The sequence below is a fragment of the Corythoichthys intestinalis genome, chromosome 2 (assembly GCF_030265065.1).
Source record: "Corythoichthys intestinalis isolate RoL2023-P3 chromosome 2, ASM3026506v1, whole genome shotgun sequence".
NCBI classification, from domain to species: Eukaryota; Metazoa; Chordata; class Actinopteri; order Syngnathiformes; family Syngnathidae; genus Corythoichthys; species Corythoichthys intestinalis.
In genome coordinates, this window is record NC_080396.1 from 39,268,939 (window position 1) to 39,279,031 (window position 10,093).

The window sequence follows — 10,093 nt, forward strand, 5'->3', positions numbered from 1 at the left end:
TAATACTTTCATGTTAGATCATGTTTGACAAATGCGTAATTATATATAGTCTATGCATGCACATTTCATCCAAGGTTAAACATAAAAAGACCAATACACCAATGGTTACCTCAGCAATAACTAATTGTACATAAAACAATTGATGTGTTTTTGTCATAGATATTGCCCACACAAGAGGTCCTCTCGATGGCAGTCTCTATGCACAGATAAAGAAGCGCCGGGGCCCAAATTCTGGTTCTCTTTCTTCAACAAATGGCAGCAGCCCCGGAGCAGAGGATAGACCTGATCAATTCCTTCCTCGCCGCTCTGACTCCGCTCTTTCGGCACATTCTAGCCCTTTTAAGCAATCACCCATACATCCCGACCACCCTGAGGAGCCATTACGTCCACCGCCTCCTACTAGGCAAGAGCGAGAGGAGCTTGAACGTCTTCTTGGAGGCATAGAGGGATGCAGAGATGCAGAGCGAGAGACAGCTATCTTGGATGATGGTGATTCGTCACCTTCGGAACGGACTGAGACGCTGAGGCTCAGTCGCTCCTGTTCCTGCCGGGATGGATATCGGTCACAGCGCTGTGCGGAACCTGGTTGCGACCAGACCCTCCTAATGCCAAATGGTTACTGCCTTGATCGTGCGCCTGGTACCAACGGGCACCATGGGGCGACTCCTCCAATCCCTAACTCAGCTGTTCCTCCCTCGCACATGGACCTCTGCCAGCACTACAGTCCCCACCCTCACCAATCTCTCCCACCGCCTGACCTGGTGTGGGATCGCCAGAGCAATCAGCAACACTGCCTGCACCGCTCTTGCTCTGAAGCTACCTCGTCACATCATCTCTACTCCTACCCTTCACTCGACCCCCATAACCATGCTCACTATCCTCTGTCTGCACCAGGTCGTCTTTGCTGCAGAGAGGATGATTACAGTCCTTATCACCATCCGCCGCCTCACGGCCACCACCATCCCCACCCTCACCATTCCAAGTCCTCCACCACCCCACCCTATCACGATGTCATGCTAATGGATGGTCTGCCATCCCCCGGTTGCTCTTGCAGGGACTGCGGCATCAGGAGAGAAGAAGCAGCAGCGGCCTATCACAGCCTGAGGCTCGATAGGGGCAACGGTTTTCACTGGGATAGAGAGGAGGCAGGGCTACGAAGATCCAGGGAAACAGAGTTAACCCGAGGCGGCTCGGAGAGCCACTGGGATAGACGTGGTCGAGAGTTTTCTCTCCCTTGGGAGCGAGACAGAGAGGCAGAGCTCCAGTGGGAGAGGGAGAGAGAGGCGGAATATTGGCACAAGCGGGACACCATTGCATCCTATGGACCACAAGGTCACAATCTACCCGCTTTCACATTTGACCCCTTGCCATCATGTCACCCTTCTTATCCAGAGGCATCGCGGTCCCACGCTCATTCTCACCTTGACCTCAAATACAGCAGCAGCAGCAGTGGCTATCAAACACCTCGTCAGATGTGCCCATGCTCGCCTTACCAGCCGTCGCCGTCTGAAAGCAGGGGCTATGCCTCAGGCTATCAGTCTGAGTCCACGTCGCCGTTGCCACCAACATCCTCAATGATGGGGCACTGTAGCCATAACAGTGGTTCAGCTGAGCATAATCACAGTCACCACCGTCACCATCCAGACACACAACAGTCATACTGCTCTGACTCACACACTGGTGAGTCTGAATACTATTCATTCATATTCATTGTTTGTCACTCTTTTATTTATTGCTATTGGTGATATTAACATCGTCTTGCAGACGGCCTTCGACACTCAAGTGAAAGTGTTGGCTGGAGAGACCACATCACCAATGGTTCCTTTAAAAGGGCCAACAGAGAAGGCCATGGTGTGTGCTCTACTCCGTCAGACATGTCTGGACCGTCCACTCCAGTCCATACCAGCAGTCCACTACGTACACAGGAAAGGTATTCTACTGATTTACTACAGTTTCTGTGATGACAAAACCCAAGATACTTGTAGGTTGCAGCAAACTCTCTTATCAATTTATACAATGATATTGTGATTATCAGTACTACAAACATTTCATCACATTACTTTCACGTCTCTTCTTTCAACTTGGTGGGAACAGTTTGGAAAGACCCCCCCCGTCAAAGTGAGAACAGGATTTTCCATGTTAAATTCAAATAGCCTCCAAATGTGCTGTCTGGAATAGATCCACATTAAACTTGATTCCACAAAGCAGCTTCTGACCCTGCCATGCAGATTCTTTTCCAGGCTTGCAGTGAGTTTACACTAGAATATAGTTATCATAAATTTTCGTACTGACAAATACAGTATAAAAACAATTGTTCTGCAATAAAAACATCCTCTTTGGGTTTATTGCCTATTCCTTAATTCATCCTGGATTCCTTACTTGAAACAATTTAGGCAAGGCATAATGGTGCCACATTGTAGAAAAGTCCATGAAAACATACTTGGGTAAGTTTTGTGTTGGAAAAATTCCATAGTGCTGAACAAGCTGTACTGCTGGCCAAAGTAGTAGCACCCCTACAATTCTGTCCGATAATGCCTAATTTCTCCCACAAAATGATTTCAATTACAAATGCTTTGTAATATCTTCATTTATTTTGCTTGCAATGAAAACACACAAAAGAGAATGGAAAAAAATAAAATCATTATCATTTTACACAAAACTCCAAAAATCGGCCTGACAAAAGTATTGGCACCCTTTGAAAAATCATGGGATGCTTCTCTAATTTGTGTAATTAACCGCACCTGTTACTTACCTGTGGCACATAACAGGTGGTGGCGATGACTAAATCTCACTTGCAGCCAGTTAAAAAGGATTAAAGTTGACTCAACTTCTGTCCTGTGTCATTGTGTGTACCACATTGAGCATGGAGAAAAGAAAGGGGACCAAAAAACTGTCTGAGGACTTGAGAAGTAAAATTGTGTGTGCTTCCCCAGCCGGGGTGGGGTGGGGGCTGGGTGGTGTATGCGGCGGCCATAGTTCCCTTCTGGGTCGGCCCAGCCGGAGCCGCGTCTCCTTGTACCGGGTGCCGGGGAGGTGCCCCCTGGTGTCATACCGCGTGCCCCACCTGGCCCGGGGATGGGTTGGAGGGGGGTGCACTTCCGTCCCCTTGGTCTGTCTCTGGCCCCGTCCGCCTCTCTGGACCACGGCTTCTGCCGCTGCCGTCCTGCCGGCAGGGTCGTCGACGGGGCCTGTTGGGGCCAGCGGGGCCTTGGGTGGGGCTTGCTGCCCCTTGCTGGTGGGGTGGATTCCCCTAGTCTCCGGCGCTTGGTGTAGCGCCTGCTCGGAGTGCGGGGTGGGTGCTCGGGCGGCGGAGCGAGGGGTGGGCGGTTGCGGGTGTGCCGTGGGTGATCTGGGGCGTGGGTTGGTGGTGCATCCCCTCCTGCCATTCCTGAAAGCCGGTTGACTGGTGCGGGGGTGGCCCAGGGGACCACCCTAGATCCGGGGGGGGCATAGCTCCTTTGCTGGGCTGCAGGAGGAGGGATGGGCTGCGCTGACGAGAGACTTAAACGAAAGATTGTGCGGATGGTGGATAAAGAACCTCGACTAACATCCAAACAAGTTCAAGCTGTCCTGCAGTCCGAGGGTACAACAGTGTCAACCCGTACTATCCGTCGACGTCTGAATGAAAAGGGACTCTCTGGTAGGATAACCAGGAAGACTCTACTTCTGACCCAGAGACAATTAAAAGCCAGGTTTGAGCTTGCCAAAACTTACATGAGAAAGCCAAAAACATTTTGGAAGAATGTTCTTTGGTCAGATAAGACAAAAGTAGAGCTTTTTGGGAAAAGTCATCAACATAGAGTTTAGAGGAAAGAAACGAAGGCTTCAAAGAAAAGAACACGATCCCCACAGTCAAACATGGCAGAGGTTCCCTGATGTTTTGTGGTTGCTTTGCTATATTACGAAGTCTGAAGACTACCAACAAATTTTGCAGCATAATGTAGGGCCCAGTGTGAGAAAGCTGGGTCTCCCTCAGAGGTCATGGGTCTTCCAGCAGGACAATGACCCAAAACACATTTCAAAAAGCACTAGAAAATGGTTTGAGAGAAAGCACTGGAGACTTCAAAAGTGGCCAGCAATGAGTCCAGACTTGAATCCCATAGAACACCTGAGGACTGATCTGAAAATGGCAGTTTGGAGAAGGCACCCTTCAAATCCCAGAGACCGGGAGCAGTTGGCCAAAGAAGAATGATCTAAAATTCCAGCAGAGCATTGTAAGAAACTCATTGCCGGAAGCGGTTGTTCGCAGTTATTTTGTCTAAAGGTTGTGCTACCAAGTATTAGGCTGATGGTGCCACTACTTTTGTCCGGCCAATTTTTGGAGTTTTGTGTAAAATGATAATGGTATTTAAAAAATTCTCTTTTGTGTTTTTTATTGCAAAAAATATATTAAGATATTACTACCAAAGTATTTGTAATTGCAATTATTTTCTGGGAGAAATTGAGCATAATCTGACAGAATTGCAGGGGTGCCAATACTTTTGGCCAGCAGTGTATAGTATACTATCATGTCCTGGTGAATAGACAAAACAATAATTATGTAGAGAGTCTTTGAGTGGAAAATGTTATAATAGTTGTTTTTTCTTTAGGTGTGATGACACACGTCCCAATTTGCGCTTGCATTTAGAAAATTATTTTAAAAAAAGACTGTTGTTGGTGATTCAATACCTTTTGTCCCTAATAGTTCTACCAGCCTTGACGTAAAACATATATTTAAAGCAATGTCTAACATGAATACTCATTTGTATCTGTTTCAGTCCCAGTCCAGGGAAGGAATATGAGGTCCGGAAAAAAGTAATCAGCAGTGATCACGAGGCTAGAGAGCCCCAGGATGGGCACTACTCCTCTGGTAACGTCATCCAGGAATCCACGGAAAATCCAACAAGTAGCACGGACCCGTCAGTGGCACCAATCAAAAGCCAAGCATCAGACACGAACTCACCCAATCAAACAGACTCCCACAACCACTGCACTACACCAAATATTCCGCCCCCTCCAAAAACTGTCCAACAGCAGCACTGCAACCATGAGGCACCATCATCAACCCGCAACACGTGTTTGAACTCTGAGACGACAGTTGCGTCAAGCCAGGGATATGTCGTCCGCGCCCCTTCATTGGCTGACCACCCCCAACATCACAATTCAGAGACACCCCACCCGTCTGAGGCTGCCGCAGTGCCTTCCTCCTCGACTCAGGCTGTGTGTCACCCTCCAAGCCAGACACAGGCCACCAGTTCTTTTGAGAGTCCCTTACCTCAGGTCAATGGTTCTTCTTCTCCAACCAGTGGCTCCTTCCCAGAAGCCTCCAAACCTACCAACGGCACCAGTTCTACAAGGTCCTCCACAACTCCTGCATCATCTTACAACCAGGCCAGCAGCATGGAGGGATCCCCTGTTTCAGATAGTCCTGTGCCAGGATTTGCCACTTTGGGAAGGAAGTTGATGATGGGTGGCTCTGACATCCAACATCCCAATCACATTCCTGTCCAGAACGGACCCCCTCACCACCCTTACTCAGGGATTGAGCACAATCCAACTTTAGACATCAATAAGAGGCACTGCTACTCTGGTCATCCCCCACAGCTTCATCAAATATCTGTCTCTAACTACTCCACCATCTCAATCCCCCTTCCTCACCCACAGCCGCCTCTACCGGAGAAGCGTCACGCTCACCCAGGCTCACCCAGTGATGAAACGGAGGTTCTGAAACCAACCATGAGCCACTCCCACAACTCTCAGCATCAGCACCATGTCACCTTTTCACCTACTGTGGGTGAGATTGCACCTGGTGACCACCACCAAAGTGACACTGTGGTATCTGAGGATAGTGAGAATGGAAACAGAGTCAGCGTGAAGTTTGTCCAGGATAGTTCGAGGTTCTGGTACAAGCCAGGCATCTCCAGGGAGCAAGGCAAGTTTAAAAAAATGTTTTTTTTCCTCAGGTCTAATACATTTTATTTACTTACATATTCCACTTTAATACTATTTTTAAAAATATATAATTTTAGGGGAAATGTCTGAAATCAACAAAATCTCTATGATTGTTTTACCATCAAAACTAACATTTTGGCTTTGTATGATCATAGCAATCATTGCTTTGAAGCAAAGAGAGCCCGGGACGTTCTTGATCAGAGATAGTAATTCCTTCCAAGGGGCCTACGGCCTGGCATTGAAGGTGGCCACACCTCCTCTTAATGTCAACCAGCACAGCAACAAAGGTAAAAACAAAACAAACCATATAGTATACAGTTTCTGCCCGCTATAGTACAGTTTATTTTCCTGATAATATCTTGCCAATATTATTTTTTTGTAAAGCATTTCTTTTTTCAGGGTAAACTTTTTACTGTATTGTCTTTGTATATTTGCAAGGTCAGCAGCTGTTTAAATGACATGAACAGTAAAACATACAGGAGCTAACACATATACTGTAGATACAAAAATACATTTATTTTTAAAGCTGGAAATTGTCCCGTACTGCATAGGATAGCCAGTGTCCCACATTCCCGTTGATAATAACTGCACCTTAACAATATGTTTTCGGTGCGACAGGAGGCGATCCTCTGGAACATTTGGTGAGACACTTCCTCATAGAAACAGGGCCTCGAGGAGTCAAGATTAAAGGCTGTCAGAATGAGCCCTACTTTGGTAGGTCTTGAACCAAGGCACTCAAGAAAAAATTAGTGCTGTCAAATTTATCGCGTTACCGGGCGGTAATTATTTTTTTAAATTAATCACGTTAAAATATTTGACGCATTTAACGCATGTGTGGAATGACCCGCTCATGCATTGCCTCAAACAGATTATAGTGATGCCGTTTTTTGCTCATTGAGAGAGCTAAGAGGCAGAGATATGCGAGTGGACACGGGCGTTCATTGGCATCAACTTTGGCAACTTTTTCAAAACAAACTAACTAACTAACTAACTAACTATTGTGACGAGCGACGTGGGAAAGAAAGACAAGATATGGTCTTTTTCTTAATACGCATCATTGAACACAACGCAGAACATATACCATTTGCAGCCACCACTGACAGCCATGGTTGCCCAACTTACCATAATGCATTTGGGCGGAACAGTTAAGTCGCTCCAGTATTATTTAGTGAAAGCACAACAAAACATAATATTCCTATCTCTCAAAAAATAATGTTCACAAAAAGAAAAGCGCTCAATGCAAAGAGAACTGGCATTCCCAATCAAAATAGATATGCAAAATACACATAAAACTTACTCAGACTTTGCCTTGGCTAGATCTCTAATTAATTTAAAACTCCCCATTGACACCTTGTGGCGTATTTCAATCACTACCTTATGCAGTTAAGGACACTGTGGAAGTACGGCAGGGAACCCATATGACGTCCCACTCGGCGACGTCAACAATGGCGAGCTATGTTTATTTTTTTAAATTGAAAATATTACCAATTTTATTAAAATGAAAACATTAAGAGGGGTTTTAATAAAAAATTACTATTTCTTTTTATCCGTGCATCTCTTTAACAGAAAGAATGTTAATAATGTTAATGCCATCTTGTGGATTTATTGTTATGATAAACAAATACAGTACTTATGTATAGTATGTTGAATGTTTATATCAGTCTTGTGTCTTATCTTTCCATTCCAACAATAATTTACAGAAAAATATGGCATATTTTAGAGATGGTTTGAATTGCGATTAATTAATTTTTTAGCTGTGATTAACTCGATTAAAAATTTTAATCGTTTGACAGCCCTAGAAAAAAAATACTATCATCATGACTATGTGACAAGTTGACTTAATTCTGTTTTTATGCTCATCTATAGGTAGTCTGTCAGCATTAGTCTATCAGCACTCCATCACACCTATCTCTTTGCCCTGTGCGCTGAAGATTCTAGAAAAAGGTCAGCACTCCTAAAAATTATATTCATGAATCAAATCTTTAATTGGTGCGGTAACATGACATGAATTGAAAACATTTGAAGTACACATTACTTAATTTGTGTTGAGTATTGTCTTCTGCGCGTTATCAGATCTAATAGGAGACGTCCCAGAGGTTCAGCCTGTGAGTAACATCAGTACAGCTGCTGATCTGCTCAAACAAGGAGCTGGTGAGTTCACTAACATTCTATTTGCTTAGTGTTTTGTCGACTGTCTTTTATAATGTTGCACCTCCTCTTTTAGCCTGTAATGTCCTCTACTTGAACTCTGTGGAAACGGAGTCTCTGACTGGGCCACAGGCCATTGCCAAAGCAACAGATGCCACATTGAGTCGTAGCCCGCGCCCCGCCGCCACTGTTGTCCAGTTCAAAGTGACGTCGCAGGGCATCACACTGACTGACAGCCAGCGCAGGTACTAAGCATAATGAAATTTCTGAATCCAAAGAATATCTTTTTTTAAATGTTAATTTAGATTGTATTATACCCTGTGGTCCAGTCATCCACAACTGTAATTAGTGAAAATCCTGTAAAATATGAATGTATAACATATATTAAATTCTGTGTTCTGTCTTTTTCAGGGTTTTCTTCCGCAGACATTATGCAGTGAACAGCGTAACCTTTAGCAGCCTTGACCCCAAGGACAGAAGGTGGGGCATCGGAAGATTCTTACTGTGTAAAGCCCGCAGCTGGAACTGAAACTAACCAAAACTCTGCAAATTGCACCCTGGATCACTTGGCACCATTTGTTTCAGTGATCCCCGCATGGTTGTGTGTGTGATGTCGAATTTGTTCGCGCTTTTATGCATGAGTGTATGTATGTGTGCGTTTCAGCATGCTCGCTGCAACTGCCTGAGCCTGCTCTCTTTCTTTCTCTTTGAATAGGTGGACTAACACAGACAACACCACTGTTAAGTAAGTGCTCTGTTGTTTGGTGACTTTTGTGACAATGCATGTTTGCTACATTTTAATTAAAAACTATTGAAATAGTATGTGGAGTAAAGTATTGGGGCCATTTTGATTCAGTGGTTTAAGATGAGTTTTTGTAATGAAGTATAAAATAATTCATCTGTTCAGTTATCTGTTTAGCAAACAACCAGGTGTGAAAGTGGGCCAGAACGGTCAGGAATGCAGTTCCGGTATAAGATTCAGGGCCGGAACGCATTTCCGGCATAAGATTCAGGGCCGGAACGCAGTTCAGGTATAAGATTCAGGGCCGGAATGCTGTTCCGGTATAAGATTCAGGGCCGGAATGCTGTTCCGGTACCCAGTGCTTTGATTCCGAAAATATGACGGCAACTGTTAGAACGCTATGTAAAAAAAAAAATGCTAAGCTACCACACATGCATTTCATCTCCAAGAAGAAAACAATCTACCAACATCAGATTTACATACTGTACACAGGTGTTAACAACAAGCATTATGCTTGTGTAGCGTAATCCGTTTCCACCAATATTATTTATTTTATTCCATGGACGGCATGGAGGTTTCCCCAGCTGCTGCAGTTATCATTTGCACATCATGTCAATGTGCGAATGCGCGCAGCAAAGCAAAACATCTGGACTCATTTATCCGTTCAATAGGCTAACATACTGACATGTGATCAGCAGAGATAGTTAACTCTGATTGGTTCAAACGTGCATGTTTTGTGGAACAGCAAAAAAAAAAAAAAAAAAAAAAGGTTGAATTGATGCGACAAAAAAGGGCAATGCAACATAAAATGGATCAAATCTTTAAGAGCGACGAAAGAGTTGAGGCTTATTTATCATATTTAGTTTTATTTGCTCTGATGGAGAGGTCCAGAACATCTTAGCTGTCAATGTGCAATTGGGACTTATATTTGTTCATTTGTTAGGCTACTTATTCATTTCCATATGATTTAAACAAGTCTATGCGCGATCTTCAAAATATTCCATTTCACTCAGCATAATATAAGTCATTTGTACTTTTTTTCTGAATGTATGTTACTTATATCTTTATTATTAAAAAAAAAAAAAAAAAAAAAAAAAAGGAAATGTTTACGTTAACTTTAATTTTAATATACATCCTATGTTCTGAAGTAGTTAAAATTGAGATTTGGCATTTAGTATGTGAGGAAATGAGGGAAAATAAAAATTTGGAAATGGAGGTTGGGGTTATTGCTGTTTTTGTTAACTTTTATTTTGCAAATCATTGAAAAAATAC

The 10,093-nt window shown here is 44.0% G+C and overlaps 1 protein-coding gene across 7 annotated transcripts in view; it reads left to right on the forward strand.

The window, feature by feature from the left end:
• Nucleotides 1–10,093, forward strand: part of tns2a (tensin 2a) — a 78,041-nt gene that overhangs the window by 65,805 nt on the left and 2,143 nt on the right. For 6 of the 7 annotated variants that reach the window (XM_057830333.1, XM_057830334.1, XM_057830329.1 and 3 more), the window contains exons 18-27: nt 160–1,680; nt 1,765–1,930; nt 4,758–5,911; nt 6,087–6,218; nt 6,550–6,645; nt 7,798–7,875; nt 8,005–8,082; nt 8,156–8,324; nt 8,491–8,559; nt 8,795–8,824. In XM_057830333.1, coding sequence (XP_057686316.1) covers nt 160–1,680; nt 1,765–1,930; nt 4,758–5,911; nt 6,087–6,218; nt 6,550–6,645; nt 7,798–7,875; nt 8,005–8,082; nt 8,156–8,324; nt 8,491–8,559; nt 8,795–8,824 — 3,493 coding nt within the window. The remainder of the gene's footprint in view (nt 1–159; nt 1,681–1,764; nt 1,931–4,757; nt 5,912–6,086; nt 6,219–6,549; nt 6,646–7,797; nt 7,876–8,004; nt 8,083–8,155; nt 8,325–8,490; nt 8,560–8,794; nt 8,825–10,093) is intronic. The other variant, XM_057830332.1, reaches the window with a different exon arrangement.